At 33.8% G+C, this 17,385-nt stretch overlaps 2 protein-coding genes across 2 annotated transcripts; both read right to left on the bottom strand.

Annotated features, from left to right (window-relative positions):
• Nucleotides 1-7,922: 7,922 nt before the first annotated feature.
• Nucleotides 7,923-8,927, bottom strand: LOC111374826. The gene is made up of 2 exons (XM_022997562.1): nt 8,830-8,927; nt 7,923-8,709 (listed from the first exon to the last, which is right to left on the bottom strand). The coding sequence occupies exons 1-2, from the start codon at nt 8,925-8,927 to the stop codon at nt 7,923-7,925; spliced, it is 885 nt and encodes a 294-aa protein (XP_022853330.1).
• Nucleotides 8,928-9,473: 546 nt separating this feature from the next.
• Nucleotides 9,474-11,904, bottom strand: LOC111374832. Its single transcript, XM_022997567.1, has 3 exons — nt 11,675-11,904; nt 11,198-11,561; nt 9,474-10,232 (listed from the first exon to the last, which is right to left on the bottom strand). Exons 2-3 carry the CDS (start codon nt 11,303-11,305, stop codon nt 10,020-10,022), a joined length of 321 nt encoding a protein of 106 aa, XP_022853335.1. The 5' UTR covers nt 11,306-11,561; nt 11,675-11,904; the 3' UTR covers nt 9,474-10,019.
• Between the last annotated feature and the right edge of the window lie 5,481 nt (nt 11,905-17,385).

Here is a 17,385-nt window from a genome sequence, read left to right as displayed (position 1 = left end):
TCTTTGAAAGGTTGGGCTCTCAATTAATGTCATTCCAATTAACTGTGTATGTGAACCATACAAATATAATATTCTTTATTTCTCTATTATTGCATGAGAAAATGCCAAAATTCACTTATAAAATCTATTCACGTGTTACGGTAGTACACTGCCTTATATATTCTGTTTATCAAAATAAATTGCATAAATGTGACACGTTATAGGGACTGCCTTAACTGTCAATGAAATCAAAAGAACTCTTCCTTCTTCCATGATAAGATAGGCACAAACTGATGTTTTACATCCTAAAACCGTAACGTGCATCCAATATTTTGTTGAAAATCGGGATTGAATATTGCGTAGATAATGAATCCCTTACGTGGTAAATTGATAATAATCAATGAAAAGCTGCTTGCCTAATAAAGATTTGGTTTGGGTTGAATGGTGTACATGAATGAGAGGAAGAGGTGTGTTCCCTTGGCAGGAAATATTGAATTAGATCTGATCATTATTTTTTGGATAAGGGATCTTATCATTATTTCTTGTAATGGAATATGAAAAAGAAAATATTACATGGATCATTGAGTATATCTTTAATTGTTTGAATTAATTGACAGTTAAGGTTAATTATAGTTTTGAATGAAAGTGCACACCCTTTCATTGTGGTAAGTAACGGGAGTTAGCGGAATGTAAAGAATAAAACCGTTTTGCTTTGATCCATGGCTATGAAAGGGCATGAATTTGGTGACTTTTCATTCTAGTATGAATTGTCTAAAATTTCTATTTACTGATAATACTTGAAATTTCATGAGATTTAAATGCATGATTAAATTCTGCATAAAAATATTATTTCATAAGATTGTGCATGAAATAATGTGAAATGACATATACGATAAGCTGGCAAGCTGTCAAATATGGTAAGCTGCCATATATGGTAGGCTGTCAAATATGATAAGTTGATGAGCTGCCAAATACGATAAGCTGCTGAATACAGTAAGTCGTATATATGGTAAGCGGCATATACGATAAGTTGCATATACGGTATGCATCAATCCGGTAAGTGACATATACGGTATGAAGTTGTAAATTCGATATATGTCAATGGATTTTGGTTTGAAAATTATACAAACCTTGATTAATGACGATAGCCTCAATTAATTTTATGAAATTAAATGAAATGATTTATGCAAAATCATCTTTGCATAAGAGTACGATAGAATGTGGTTTTGTCCTAATTATTTTAAAGTGAAAATTATTTGTCCAATTATTGGGATATGAAAATATTTTATAGAGCACAAATAGTGTCTATAGTTGACGGTGAAATTTTCCAACATATTAAACACCTCCACATTCCAAAGATATCTATTGTTGTGGAGTTTCTTTGAAATTTTCCATGTCTGCAAATACTTCTAAACACTTTGACAAAATGTTAGTGTCACAAGATATAAGAATAACTTAAATAGATTTAAATAAAGTGTGACATTTCGATATTCAACCAACTTCTTTTCAAGTATTGACCAAAGAAAAGAAAACTCTATTAAATAATTTAATACCCCCACATGTCAAGGATATTTGGCTAAGTGAGAGCTCACCTTGTAGCAGGGCAAATAATACATTTACTATGAAGTTTATCATGAGTTAATATATCATATTTTGTTTCTTATACCATATAATCACCAATATGTCTAAGAAGTGAGATGAAAAGGTAGTGTAATTATTTGTCATCATACTATAAAATTTTCTTTTTATATTCTTTGCATCCTTCCCCACATTTTCATTTTGAAGAAATTCAAAACCAATTTTGACACCACATGAAATCCATGTAAACTCATGAGCCGTTTTATGAGATCCTTGACTGTATTCACTCCTAGTACACATAACATATATATGTGACTGACCATATTAAATTATTAATTACCATCTTCGAGGTTATCAAGTTGATGTCAATTGTCATGCTATTCTATTTAGAAGGTAATCCGCCTCATTGAATTCAGTGGTCTTTTCGCTTGCTATTCAAAGCAATTAAATTAGAGTGAAACAAATAAAGCATTCACATAAGTAAAATAAGTTTTAAGAGAGGTCAACATACTGAAAAAATCTCACATTACTTGTAAAAGGTCAAGTTCACATTTCAAAGAAGAAAATCATGAATGCCCAAGCTACTCATGAGTTGGGCATAACACAGGTAAAAGAATATTTCATTTAGACTTGCACATTACAGAAACATACAAAACATAGTACAGATTAATAACATATTTAATGTAAGACAAGTATTATTCCTCCTTTTTCTATCAAATTTTCATAATTTATTATCTCAAGAAATAATAACTATTGAAGACAATTCTTATTTCCTCAACCTGCAAATGTAATTTATATTCCAGATTGGTTGTCTTCTTACAAATTTTAACCTTTTGGCTCAAATTCAAATATTACTACTTATCCATATTTGTCCTAAAAGGGGTAAGCACTAGCCGTTTGCACTGTTAGTATCTACAAATATTTCTTCAAGCATCAAGCGTACATCACACGTATAAAGAAGCATACAAATCTACATTCATTTATCATTTCAAAAAGACAGATTGGTATTTTGATCTAAGATCTCGAGTACCATTTAAAAATTCAAAACCCAACTTTTCTCCTCAAGCTTCAAGCTTCAAGATGAAATGATTAATAAAAATAATAACTAATAGGTCACTTTTGGAAGATGAATTACCATACATCAGCCGCCGCTTTGAAATTCATGGTGTAAATTTGATTAGCTCAGGGTTCCAAAATAGTGTATATGAATTCTAGGTAATTATGATTATAGAGTTGTTGCACTTCAAAAAAATAATTATTCTTANCTCAGGGTTCCAAAATAGTGTATATGAATTCTAGGTAATTATGATTATAGAGTTGTTGCACTTCAAAAAAATAATTATTCTTAGAGAAATAATAGTTACAAACAGATTTATCACAAAGAGCTTAAAATGCAATTCGCCAAGGTTCATTGAAAATCCTAAGATTCATGCCCTTCAAAGGACATAGATATAACGATCTAGCAACTAACACTCTAAGAGCCTGTTTGGGAGTGATTTTGAGAATTGATTTTTTGACCGTTAAGAGAAAAATGGGATCCACTTGTGAGAGAAGAAATCAAATATGACGGATGGAATAGTGAACCAACGGTCAAAAAATAAATTTTTTGAGAGAAAAAATCGTTCCCAAACAGACCCTAAATTATTTTCCTACCAGCGGCCCTTCCGTTTATGAGACTACAAAATACAACCAGCAATTTTTATTTATTATTATAAATTTTTTTGATGAATTTATATTCAAACTAAAGCTGGAATTTACCTCAATCATGATCAACTACACAATATCTTAGGATTTCATCATAGTGCACATTAGACAAGCAATAGATTTTATTTTTTTATTTTTTATTTTTTATAATAATCATATCTGAATTTATATAATCCAGAATTGCATCAGTTGGTGGATTCCGCAGCTACTCTTGTTCCTTACTAAGTTATTCGAAAAAACTTAGTGCTCTAAATCTCTTAGATATTTCATAACTTACCTATGGTTGAATCAATCTGGATGCCCCTATTATTTTCTTCTGACTATTAACCATTACCAGTTTTCATGATATTCTTATTGACGTGCATTTTTTCAAGGACTATACATAAATTTTTAATCCTGTAACTTGAAATAACTACTTACACAATTGATAAATGAATAAGATACACACATATCACATAACACGACTTTAGATTATTGAAAAAATTGGGTGATTTGTGCGTAAAAAAACATAAACATGATTCAAAATAATATAAACATACGGAGAGGGTTAGAAAGAAAGCAAGCTTTGGAGTTATGTCGAAAACGCTGTCCTAAAGTCGTGTTACCTCTCATTTGTGCGGGTTCTTTATACACTACACGGCTCCAAAATAAAACTCATGTGGCTCTCCTCATGCTAACGAGCCTTGTCTAAACCCGTTGCTTCCTTGGCGAATATCGTAACCTGGGAATTCTTGGTGGGAATTTTATGGATTTGTAAACAAGACTTGTCAATCGTTGAATGGAAGTGTGGGAGGAAGTCACCGAAAGGAAATGTTTATGAAAGATTGAGGGAGATAAGATAAATTTGATCATGAATGCCCAATTGGTTAACGTCGTTAAAGGTGTTGTTTATTATCGAACTTTAAAAGGATCTTGCTACTCTTGACACCCCATTGTACCAATCCCCTCACAACAGGAGGGCTCATGGTTTTTTTATTTGATCGTAGGCCTCCTGTTGTGAGGAGTTGGTCAACCCCGATGTACAAGTATCAAAATCCACTTTAAAAAGTGATGAGGTGTAAAGTTAAAATGATTTGACGAGTTATTATTAGGAGAGAGTTAAAGAGAAATGGAGTTTTAGACAATAAAACACATTGTTACAATCATGTTACATGTATATCATCTTTTACATTATTGTTTACATTGTGCTACATGGTGACACATTGTTGAACAATTTTAAAAACAAATTTTTCTTATCCATAATTTTTTGAAAACAAATGGAATGTCATGTAAGGGATTGAATGTACATTCATTATTGTAAACCTTATTTTGAAACTCAAATCTCACTCTCTCTTTGCATTTCTTTAAGATTGTTAATAAAATTGCAATTTTCAAAGCTTAAAATGCTGTAAATAATTTTCAAATCCTTTCTATCTTCTCCATTTCATGCACAACTCTGCATACAATATCTTTCGGGAGTAAAAGGATGCTTATAAGGACTTCGTTTGCATTCAAAATTAAACAACTCTTTTTACTCATATAAAATCACGGTTGAGTCTGCCTATGGAAGTGAACATAACTCATTTTTAACATGTTTTGCCTACATATTATGGGCTAAACATAAATTGTAGACAATAATCATTACCAGACTTTATATTTATCTCGCAAAGTCTATAAGCAAATGATTCTGCAAACAACGAAAATTTAATAATAGCTCACTATTATATATGTGTCAGGGTATACAGTGCTCTGTCTTTCAATGATACTCTCTCTCCTAACTTGAATCGAAACACTAACTCAATCATTTTTTACTTTGATCATGAGCTTTTGCATTGTTGCACACACTATAGTGTCTTAAATTTCAAATGGATAAAAGAATTGTTCGGCTAGTGTAAAAAAATAAAAGAATTAGCAAAAAATATAGCTTTCCTTTATTATGAGAACCGCTCATATTTAAATCACCAGCTTTTCTTTAGAAATATGTCGGGAACTAAATAAGTCGCGGCCATTGATAACTTGCTAGAGTAGCATCATGATATAGCTTCTTGAAGAAACGATTAAAAGTCGCATAAGAGTGTGATATGAGATCATCTAAAATATCGTAATAGGGAAATGCTTATCTATTCGCTTATTATATAGGTTGCCAAATGCACGTAATATGAAATATAGAAAACTGGATGGAGTTGGTGGCATCACCGCTTCTCTTTTTCTGTTTTTTTGAATTTTTAACAAATATACTGTTCTATCTTGGACATTGTTACCATATAGGTATTCTAGATAAATTAGACAAATTTGACGAAAGTACCTAGAGCGTTTACACGCACAATATTCATTTTTTTCCTGGAGTTCTAAATTATCTAGACATTTTCTTCGATGTCGATGAGAGTTTCTAGTTCACTTAAATACTCAATTCTTCCTTGTTAATTTTGCATATATTTGTCGAGAAGTACAATCATTTTGCATTACTGCATCTGTAGACACAACTTATTTGAAAAATATTTTTTCTTAAACTCATTTTTGGTTGCATATTCTTTGAATAGAATAATTTTATACAAAGAGTCATAATTTTTTCTTACTTTTTAACCACGCGGTCTTCGAAAATTCATTTTTCACTTCAACTATTCACTCTCAATTCCCAAAGAAACACTAAATGCCCATATTTAATAAAGGTTGAACCCCAACCTTAAGGGTCCCCCACCGCCCTTGCCCTGAAATATCGTGAGAGAGGTAAATCGCAGGTTATGCCTCGAAGGGTATAGGGTGGAAGGCTGCTTGTACACTTGCACTTACCCAAGAGCCAAATCCATATTTCAGGATTCGAACCCTTGACGCGACAGCCTCAAGCAAAGTTGGATTTCTCCACCCTCCCCTTTTACTACTTGGACATGTGCCCTGAGGGCCTAAATGCCCATATTTAATAAAAAGATAGGTGGGAGACAAAATGTAATCTAATAAAATAGTATAGTGAAAAAATCCCGGTGATAGTAATATTGCCACTGTTTTTCCCCCGGGTTTTCATATGTTTCAAAACACTAGTAGGATGAATGTCCAGTGCACATTAGTTGATTAATGTTAAAACTATGTGTATGTAAATTTGAGACAAATTCATTCGTAAACGTGAAAGATATTTATAAGTTGGTTTGAATAGACTTACTTTTCATTTCTTTTCTATTTAAGTTTTTTTATTCTTGATATGAACATTTGGTATTCGTTATATTAACTTCTCGTTACAACTGTTAATTTTCCGAGGTTATGTATTGTTTATAATATTTTGTATTCAATGTTATTAAATTTATAGCTGTAAACATTGTAGTAATGTATTATTTTCCCCAAAAACTAAGCTGAAATATGGTTATATATAAGGTATGCATAAACTTCTTCCATTTTATAAAAAGGAAAATAATAGCTACGTCATTAAATTATTACTCAATTAATAACATCACAATGAAACTTTTGAATTACCGTGAATGGGATTTTAGTGGCTTCAAATACGAATAGAAACTAAATAAAAATTTGAAAAAGAAAAGGTTAAAACCGAAACTTCTATACGAATCCAATACACACTAGTTCGCAGACGGTCAATGTAACACCTCGAATTTTTTAATTATATTTTTATATGGGCTAAATTTATAATGGTCATCTAGCAAATGAAATAGTCCATGTCTAGTCTTGTTGTCACACTAAAGTTCAAAAGTTGAAGTAATAAACTCATCCCACTTATTTGCATAATGATTATTTACTTACGTATACTTTTTAGAATTTATCATAAGTTAGTAGGTTGAATATTTAAGTAATTTAGAAATTGATAAAAATATATCGATATTATTTTTCATTTTGTAGCTCGTGTTAAATAATACAATATGGGCTCAAGGAAAAATAATTTTGAACTAATTATGTTCGAGTTAATCGAATAGAAAGAAAATGATCATATATAATGTAAATAAAAATAATATTTTAAAACAATGTGGTATGGTTACAATTACACGTCATCAAATTGAATTCCATTATTAAATTAATTAGTCAAAAATGTTAAATTCATATATAAGTTATCAAGGTGTGATTGATTGATTGATAGAGACCATAAATTGATTTAATTAATCTTTGAATTCTCACCATTTTGACCGGAGACTTTTTGACTTTTGGGTTGATGGATGTTACATTATGTATATAACTATATATAGTGCCCGTCTGCTAGAAATTATCAAGCAAGAAAAATCGATTTTTCGGTCACGTCAAGTGGTCCCGCTGTCAGCCGGTTTCTTGCATGTTTTTAAAATAACAAACTTGACCACTTTACCTTCTGCAGCATTTCAATTTTGTGCTTTTCTCTGTCCTAAAATGAAGATAAGTTTGACCAAAAATCCAAGTCTTGCAGCCTTTATTTGTTCCACGTTTTTCGAAGGCAACAACATTTTCAAAGTTAGAAATAATTTTTTGTCCAGGCGTGAAACTGAAAAATGCAACAAAAATGGATAACGTACCATTTTTTGGAACGTCATTTTTTATAAAAGACTTAAGATTGCGTACATTTTGCCGAGATATTTCACAAATGAACTAACGTAGCGTCACATAATTAGCGAACGGAATGAGCTCCTATTTCCTAATTTTCGATTCGTACAAGAAGTGGACAATAAACGTTCTACATTATTGTTCGCTGACGACATCGTTAAGACAACACGCGTTCAATGACGTTGAGCCAAATAATCTCGAAAGCGATCCCTTTCATTTCGTTGCATTTCTGGAGCATTAAATTCAGCAGCGGCTTGTTCTTGCTCGTCTGGAAGTTCTACCTCCGCCGCATCAGGATCTGTCTCCGCTCTTGTGAACGCTTTTTCCACAACTCCTGCCCGTCTGAGGAAGTTGTGTATACCCATTGTCGCTAAGACAACAGCAGTCAGTACTTTGAAATTGTAACTCGGCATACGATCCAGTATTTTCCATCCACTTTTCCACACTCCAAATGCGCATTCAATAACGTTTCGACATGACGAATGCCTGAAGTTAAATCTCTCATGTGCATTGCAAAAGTTCCGTCTGGCACCTGTTTGACCATCGTAGAATTGCTGAAAATGATACAATATATCTAAACCCTTATACGGAACCATGTACCCAGGTCTATGGACAAATCCTGAATCGACAAGATAATATTTTCCAGGGGCAGACTTCGGAAAATCAATTTTGGGACTATGTATGGCCCGAGCCAACATGAGGGAATCATGCGTGGTCCCCATCCACCCTGCATGCACGAATGTGAAACACAAATTGAAATCACATGCTACAAGAACATTCTGTGTTGAAATGCCCTTGCTTCCGATAAAATTTACTCGTTCGTCCCGCGGCAAGATAGCTTTGACGTGCATGCCGTCAATCACACCTATGCAGTTCTCAAACAACGGATGCTGGGTCAAATTCAGTACGTGATGCCACTTACCGTTATTGTAGTTCGGATTAGGTCTAATTAGACGTATACTAAATTTGCAAGCAACTCAAAGTACTATTTTGAAGTAGTGCCCAATAGTTTCCAACGAATGATTGAATAACGTTCGAACCTATCTATAGCCTTTTTCGTGCGCTAATATGCACAAAAACATCCCAACTTGTTCATATACATCAACTTGTTGCGCACTACGCAGTCCGTATTCGTCACGAAGTATATGCGTGAACGTACGAAGCATAACAGGATACATCCTAACATGAACATGTGTCCGTTCCTCGCGAATGGGAATCTTCTAATTCAACGTCTCTATTCGCGATAGTAGGTCGCCGCATCTACTGCGAACATTCGACAGTATTGAAACCACTGGACAACGTCCTCTTGAAGCTCTTGCAAGAATTCAAGTTCCCCGACCTCGGCTTCAGCATCAGAATAATTTAGAAGTACACGGTTGAAATCAAAGACCGCCATTCCACTCTGTTTGCAAAGATATTGCATTTTGTGGTTCAAGTTGAAGCAGAAGAAGTAGAATACCCCAATTGCCTTCCTTGCAAGCTCACTTATTAGCATGCAATGGATTGGTTGCATGTTCTCTTTTATAGATGCTCCTCCACAAAAATGTAGTCATCAGCATAAAAAAGTTGCCCGCATGGCATGACAAAAAAATACTCACTTATCAAGTGATTGACATTTTAGTATTTGATGGTCAGTCCATGTTAGCTGTACTATTTGATAAAATTGTAATGTCCAAGAAACATGACAGTAGGCATGCAACATAAATAGTGACATAGAAGTTTGAATATAACAGGACATTTGCAAAAAAGCTAAAAGATATTAGTACAATAGTACATTACAACACAGTAGTCATACACATGGCACATAAAAAGAAAAAGGAAAAAAACCAGAACAAACGGTACATAATACGGCGTTAATGGGAAAACTGACCGAGCAACAGCTTTCACTTCGGGTGGGCTTGCCTTTACTCCTGCCTCCACTCGACCTAGTCTAATTTGTCATTCGCATCTTCTTGCATTGCAAGTATCTCCCTGTTCGGCCTCTGTGATAAGAACGTCAACATCCAAAAGTACATATCAGTTTTTTCTACAATCGGCCCGTACTCTTTCATGAGCGTGTTCGCGTCCGGCACATCGGGACTGACCAGGCTGTTGATTTTAGCTGCTATTTTTGCACTTGCAGCGATAGCAAGGTTAACAGAGTCTGATAAGCTCGTCGCGGAAACTTTTGCTCTCTTCTCCTTTTTGTTCCTACCGCCATGCGTACGTTTGTCACCACTTTGCGGCCTTGAGACGTCGATGCTGGACGCGACAGGATATGTCCTCTCGCCCTAATCACTTGACGCACTGCCCTCCTCGTCGAGCGGCTGACTATCCTGCAGGTCCTCGTGTCGACTATCTTCGAACATGGAGAAGCTTGTCTTGCACATGGTCGAGGGTGTTATCGCATACTTATCGCTGTCGTAGGCGTCCTCGAGCAGCACTTTGTAGCTGTACACCTCTCTGCAGTCTTTGTCTCTGAATTCTCTATAATCCTTGTTTTCCTGTTACACATTCAGAAGTAGAAGGGGAATGTCAGAAGAAACGATTACAAGTGCGCCATGATTTCAATATAGTGTAAAAGAAACGTGAACATCATCCAACGACACGGATTCATAAGAAAACATCGATGTCGAAGAGACAAATGTCATTAAAATGTCCAATGAGTTCTATTTATGATTCATGTATTATCCAATGTCTACTCCTATACGCTATAAGATGTCATGTCAAGACTGCTGTTATTTAAAATTACACAGTGATGCAAAGGAACAACATAAAAGAGAGGCGGACAATACATATGAGATAATCTATTTCAGTTGGCTTCGACCAGACAAATCTTTGTATATATTGATGTATCATATATATGCGTCTAGCTCCAAGTAGTCGTAATCATATAAAAAATGTTTTTTTGCCACTGCTTGTAATCTAACATAAACCTAACAAAAGTCGGTCATTTACGGAATGGCAGAAAATCAAGGCGAACAAACCTTTGATGGTTTTCAGGAAAGACTACAAGGTTTTTAGCAAACTCCACCTACTACATTTCATTTATTATGCGTAACTTGGAATGAGTAGTCCAATGAGAGAAAATTGAAGCAGCTCTATGAAAATCATTTCCGGAATAATAACCTAAAAACAGTAGGAACACACTTGCTTTACTCAACTTTGGAAGCTAAGGATTGAACAACCATTGTGTCAGATTTACAAAACTATACTTTTCATTGTTAGTGGTGAGTTCCTATCGATAAACCCAATTCTGTAACCATACATTTACACCTATTCCCTTAATTGTGTGACATATCAACAACACAAAATCAGGCTCTAGAATTCGGCTTCGGCACATCAAAAATGGAATCCAGCTTCAAATCATCAATAAAGGAGAAAGAATATATAAACTCAAAACCATAAATATTTACCATAACACACAGAAACAATGATCCGGAAACCATGAAGGTAAATTGTAGTGTACCTGAATCTTTCTCTCCCACCACTCGTCGGGTCCATTAATTGTTCCCGTATGGGAGATATACTCGACACCAGTGCTGTTCAGCAACTCGCGCAGATGTTTGTACTTCATCCGAAGACCGTCCCAATGATTCTTAAGCTGCTGCTTCGTCCAACAATGACCGGAGTTGGAGTTGAACAGCTGGATGACTTGATCCCATCCTTGTTTCGTGAAATACTTTCCATTACGGTGACCGTCAGCGATCACCTTCTCACAAGCGGCAATGAAAATTTGGTTCTCATGTCGATTCCAGTGAACGTTCTTGCGCGCAGCTTAGGTCTGGCTGGGAAGAGTTTTGGAGGTGGACGAATTCGGTACGTTATCACCCCTTTGCAAAAACAAACGAGAAACATCAAATTTTTCATACAAAATTGGAGGCAGGCAGAGCCTTTATGATCTGCCCGTGCAAAAAAAGAAGAAGATGGAATCGGCGTCACTTACTGGGGAGACATATGGATCCATGGTGTGAGCGATCAAAGATGGAACTAGCGGATAGGTGCCATCGTCGTCTGAGTTGTACAACAAAAATCGTCATCAACGAGGAAACAAACTCCCAGTCAGAAGGAGAAACTAACTACGTGCTATGGAAAACGCTAGTTGACGGAGGAAAATAATAGCGACCGAATCTCGAACAACATCGTCGGCTGGTTGTGGTGGGAAGAGAAAATAAATATTCTGTGATGGTGAAGAGAGAGAGAGAGAGAGATAAATGGTGTTGGTTGGTTGAGTGTTTAATGAAATGGTAATGTTGGAAAAGCAATGAAAAAATACCCGTTGTTGGACTGGCTTCGTGTCAGACATATCTCATACTTTAATTGTCCAACGATGTAATTTCCAATTACCAATGGTCCAGATTATGCTTAAAAGCGTGACCAGACAGCCCCATAAATAGGATGTTATTTCCATTTAAAACAAAAATTTACACCATTTCATTCTTTGCAATCTTACTTCACACGTACACTATTTAGAAAAATATGCAGCTTAATCATTTGCATCTTTAGATTTCGTAGAGTATTAGTTAAGGTAAGAATACTTTGTGCAAGTGGTAAATTCTTATTTTCTCGATATTTTTATAGATTTTCACACGAAATACTCTCGGTCTTCGAGTCAATTTTTATGTTAATTTTTTTGGAATGGACCGTTAGGTTGAATATGTTAAATCTTACTAGACTGATCGTTTTGTCAAATATGTAAATTCTACTAAAAATTTTTATGAAATTCTTTCAGCTATTTGATATCGCGATCGGTTTACTCTAAATCTAAAAAATGTCGGTATGTCATGTCATTTTATATTTATATCATGTTAATAAGAATATGCAAGTATTTTTTATTGAGTGTTTTTCAAAATACTCATTATTATAATAATTTTTCAGATTAGAACGAATTATGTAGGCGTGTGGCAGATTAACCGAGTGATGCTTATGGAGTCGTCAAGTAAAATTTCTAAGGATGAAAATTTGCAAATTTCCTTTATTTGTTGAAGAACATCTTTATGTTAAATTTTGTGCACAATATTTACTAGTTTTTCTTGTATTTGAACATTTGACATTTTATGTTAAATTCGAATTGATGGTGTGAAGTCGTAATACTTTAAGATTTTATTTGATGTGAAAACTTTTCACTTGAATTGTTGGTTTATAATTATCGACTTACTGAACAAATTTCAAATTTTGAATAAAAGTAGATTTTGCTTAAATTATGAAGAGGATTTTTAATAACACTTCAAGTCTATTTAAAAAAAAAATATATATATATATATAGATGTTGGGGCTTTACAATCAACAATCATAAATTATTGTCTACGGATGGTATTCTAGAGCAAAACAAATGAGTTTACTCAAACCTGTAAATTAAAGAGTCGATTTTCGAACTGCACCTCCTTTGTCAAGAAACTAACTCCAATGGTAGCCTTCTATCAGTTATTGATTAGTTGTTATAGGCAAAAAGATGTAGAACAAGTTTGCTACCTATGAGCATCATACATCTCATTCCATTTGTGTAATATCTTATCAACTTTGAATCCTAAAGTTGTAGTGCATAAAATATGGTGTGAAATTATAGATCCCAATGTATTCATAGGAAAACAATAAAGTACATACTAAAAAGAAAAAAAATAATAAATAATATATATATATATATATATATATATATATTTGTACCTGATGTTTTAGTAATCCAATTTTTTCAACTGCAACCTCTAGGCATTCTTCTCAAGTTGGTAAAACCCAATTTAAATTTCACGAGAGAACCACCATGATAAATTGCCTCTTGAACCTAAGTTGAAGGACGAAACACAGAATTGTGAAGAAGAAATTGAGTTAACCAAAGATGATGATGCCTTTGAGGGTGTTAATATGGCAGAAAATAGCCCAGGAATGCAAGATAGTATTTGTTTTAAAATGGGAAAAACAAGCGAACAACAGGCTATTAAAGTACGAATTTAACCTCTTCTTCAATACCCAGGATGGTGGTATTTTTTAAGGATGTAGTTAGTATTAATTCGAAAGCATTTCACCAATGTGATAGGGAAATGCTTTTTGTATGGAAATTTGATTGGATATAGAATAGTGAAAACCTATAAAGTAAAATTCACTTTATAAGACCATGTATCCTTGAGATCTCTTCTGGCTAATGTCATTGATGGTAGATTTTAAGAATTTCAGGCATTCATCAAATTAAACATTATATAAGCATGACTTTTTGCAGTTGGTGTATAGGAATAGAATTCCACGACTATCATAAGATAAAAAGGTTGAATTGAAGAAAATGAAACACTTACAAGTGGGCGGTATGCCACCACAATACAAAGAGAACAATTATACCAAATGATGCATTTTCCAGGGCATTAAATTAGTAAGACAGATTCATAAAAAATAAGAAATTAACAACTTTTTCATTGTGAGATGATGCAAATTTTCAACACTAAAGAGACTCTCATCCACAGTCAAGATTGTCTCATTGTTGATGGCACTGGCTAGGACCAAATGAGCAGGAATAAGGATCCAATACTCGAATACAAAAACCTGCAAATGGAAAAAAATTTATGCAAGAAGATATAACACAATGTAAACAATAAAAAAGTGTGATACCTTAAAAAAGTGGAAATTGGAACATAAAAATGAAGTTAGTCCACATGGTAAGTCTTTTGAAACTTTGCAGTGGATTTTTTTTCTTCATCTTCTTCAACAACAAACCTTACAATTTTGCCAAAAAAAGAAAAATAAATAAAATAAATTCTACTTTGTTTTTCATAAATCTTTTCTCACTCTTAGGGTTTTCAATCATTTTGAAAAATTACGCATCTATCCCATGGATTCAGGTCCACCATAACTTACGTAGCAACCCTGTAAGTTAGGGACAATTTGGGCCAACTTCTGTTCAAAAAAATGAATAGGCGATATCAAAGGCAAGTAGTGTAGCTGATTTTATGACGAGTGAAGAGAGAAGAAAGGAGAAAAGTTGGCATACGTCATACGTGTGAGTCATATTCTAAGAAAGTGAAAAAGAATAAAGATCAGCTAAACCGTGAAGGAGAAAAAAAATCATTTCATACTCTTTTTATAGCAGCCTTTGAGATTATTGAGTATATATATACCTAGTCGTTTGAGCTATAATTTTTGAGATCTAAACTTTGTTAAATCTACCTATTGACAGCTTATGTTGTTCTATCATTAACTTATGTACAATATGTTGAGAACTATCAACCACAAACAGTTGCTTTGAAGAGTAAATATAAGATTAGCTTAGGAATGACAATTTGCCTTGTCCTGTCGAGTCGAGTTGACAGGCTGCCCCGTCTTAAGTCACCGGCCCCACCTCGAACCCGCCCCATGAAATAAATAAAAGAAATTACAAAAGGCAAAATGGCAGCAAATCACAGACGCACCACAGTCGCGATTCACAAACAAAATGCAACCCTAAGGCCCTGTTCTCTTTACCGTTTTCGGGCCGTTTTCTGTTTTCGATTTTTCAAAACGGTGAAAACGTGTTCTCTTTCCCGTTTTCGAAAACGAATTTTCGAAAACGAAAAAAAAAAATTTGTGAAGAAAACACAAAACGACGTTTTGGGCGTTTTCAGTGTAAAACTTGAAAAAACTGAAAACGCGGGAAAGACCTTTTTTTTTTTTTCCGGAGATGGTATGGTGATTCTCAAAATTTCAAAAAAAAAAAAATTCATTTTTTTTTATTTTGAGAAACTAACAAAAAGAACGCATTTTCAACAATTTCAAAACAAACACTCAAAACATAAAACTCAAAACGAATTTAAAACTCAAAACACAAAACTGAAACACAAAGAGAACACCCCTAATGTTTTCGACTTTCCACTTCCATTTCCTCTCTAGTCTCTGCCTCTCAGAGTCTCACGCCCGCCGCCTTTCTCTCACTCGCCGACTCCCTTTCTGATTGATGTAGATCTGAATTTCCCGGCGTCAACAGAAGCACATTTGTTTTATTATTTTTACTTTTATTTGTTCTACAAAAGCTTCAGTTTGGCCAGCACAAAACTGTGTGGGTAGGATGCAGTAATAGGCATTTTTAAATCACAAAGATAATACTCTGTATAATTTTATTATATCTGAAGTTTTGGAGTATTTTTTTTCTACGATTTCCCCTAAACTTTCAATTATCTACCATTTCTTAAGATTTCTGTTCAATTAAATTCAATTGGGAATTTGGGATTCTTATTTCCTGAGAATTGCGATGCATTGTTTTTCTTGGCAAAATATTTCTATATTTTCTTTGCTAATTTTTTTTTTTTTTTTTTTTTATCCAAAACAGAAGTTGACTTCTCTGACCTAAATATGCTCTACTCCAAGTGCTTCGGTTCGGACTACGTGCTTGTTTAGTGTTTGATCTTTTTGGTGTTTTGGTTTTTAACTATTTTCTCTGTTTTCCTCTTTTCGTTCCTCGACCATGTGATAGTAGATATGCATATTAGACTTCATCTGTTTATAGATTGCTTGATTGGTTTGCCGAATATGTTTTTTCTATTATTATCTGTGAAATTTTGAAGAAGATAAAAAAAAAGGGGCAGCAAACCGGCCCGAGCCCCGCCCCCGTCTAAGGCGGGACGGGGCAGGGACCCGTTCCATTGTCATCACTAGATTAGTTAATCCAAATACCATAGGAACATGTTTGCGTGGGGCTTACTTTGAGATTATAAAGAGGTTTAAAGTCATAACCCAAAAATCACTAAGATTTAAGTGAAGGTATATTTTTGAGATAAAAAATTGGATAAAGAAGGCACGGAGAAGAAGAAATGAGAAGTTGTTGAAATGACTGTGTGGATGAAGTGAAGATGCGTGTGAAAATGGATAAATACTGAATATAAAGTTTTGTAAAACATTTAACTTGCACCAAAAAGGAACTTTTGCTTTGAAAATTTGATTTTTAGTTCTTATGGAAATGGTGTTTCCAAATTTTTTTCTTCCTCTAGAAGTAAGACCATTGCGTTACTCTCATAACATGATTTCGTATTAACATTATTTTCGTCCTTCGATCGATTTTCAAGAAAAAAAAATTTATAATTTGCATCATAATGGATTAGCATTTTTGGTAGTTGGATTTGTTGCCTACTCGACAAAGTCAACTAACTTTATTTACCGATGAACAGATTTAATACAACTTTAGGCATATATCAAAATCAAAAAGCAACAAAAGGGTTGCTAAAGAAATTAAGAGAAATAAAACTGATTTTTATTCCATTCAACTTTGTAAAATATAGCTTATATCACAACTTGAAGAGAAGTTTGACAATTGCCAGCTATCTATCCATGTGGCTCTATGAAGTTTCTTCAACAGAGGATTTAGAATGGTCAATTGATAAGTTAGAAAATATAACTATTGTCCACACAGGAAGTAAATTTCTAAAATTAAGCAAAATAGAATATGGACTACAAATACCGATCTCTATATCTTATCCCTTTTATGCCTTTCCCTATCAAAACAAATTCAGAGGGTGTTTGACACCATTTTCATAGAAAAATGAATTTTTGAATGGTAAATTGATGGAGAATTTGTGGATGATAAATAAGGATTTTTTTTTTATTCGAGTGTGATATTATTATAATGAAAAATGTGCGATTAAAAAGAAATGAGTGAAAAATATATTTTAATAAAAATGAGAATCAAATGGGGTTTTAATTTCCGTT

The sequence above is a fragment of the Olea europaea genome, unplaced genomic scaffold (genome assembly GCF_002742605.1).
Source record: "Olea europaea var. sylvestris unplaced genomic scaffold, O_europaea_v1 scaffold1300, whole genome shotgun sequence".
NCBI classification, from domain to species: Eukaryota; Viridiplantae; Streptophyta; class Magnoliopsida; order Lamiales; family Oleaceae; genus Olea; species Olea europaea.
This window is presented reverse-complemented; position numbering and strand designations above follow the sequence as displayed.

What these genes read in the sequence shown, in the direction of transcription:
- LOC111374826 (XM_022997562.1), bottom strand. Translation starts at nt 8,927, where the DNA reads ATGTATCCTGTTATGCTTCGTACGTTCACGCATATACTTCGTGACGAA. An exon ending in GTATATGAACAAGTTGGGAT is followed by an intron (nt 8,710 to 8,829) that starts GTTTTTGTGCAT and finishes TTGCAAATTTAG; the next exon opens with TATACGTCTAATTAGACCTA.
- LOC111374832 (XM_022997567.1), bottom strand. Translation starts at nt 11,305, where the DNA reads ATGAAGTACAAACATCTGCGCGAGTTGCTGAACAGCACTGGTGTCGAG. An exon ending in GGTGGGAGAGAAAGATTCAG is followed by an intron (nt 10,233 to 11,197) that starts GTACACTACAAT and finishes AATGTGTAACAG; the next exon opens with GAAAACAAGGATTATAGAGA.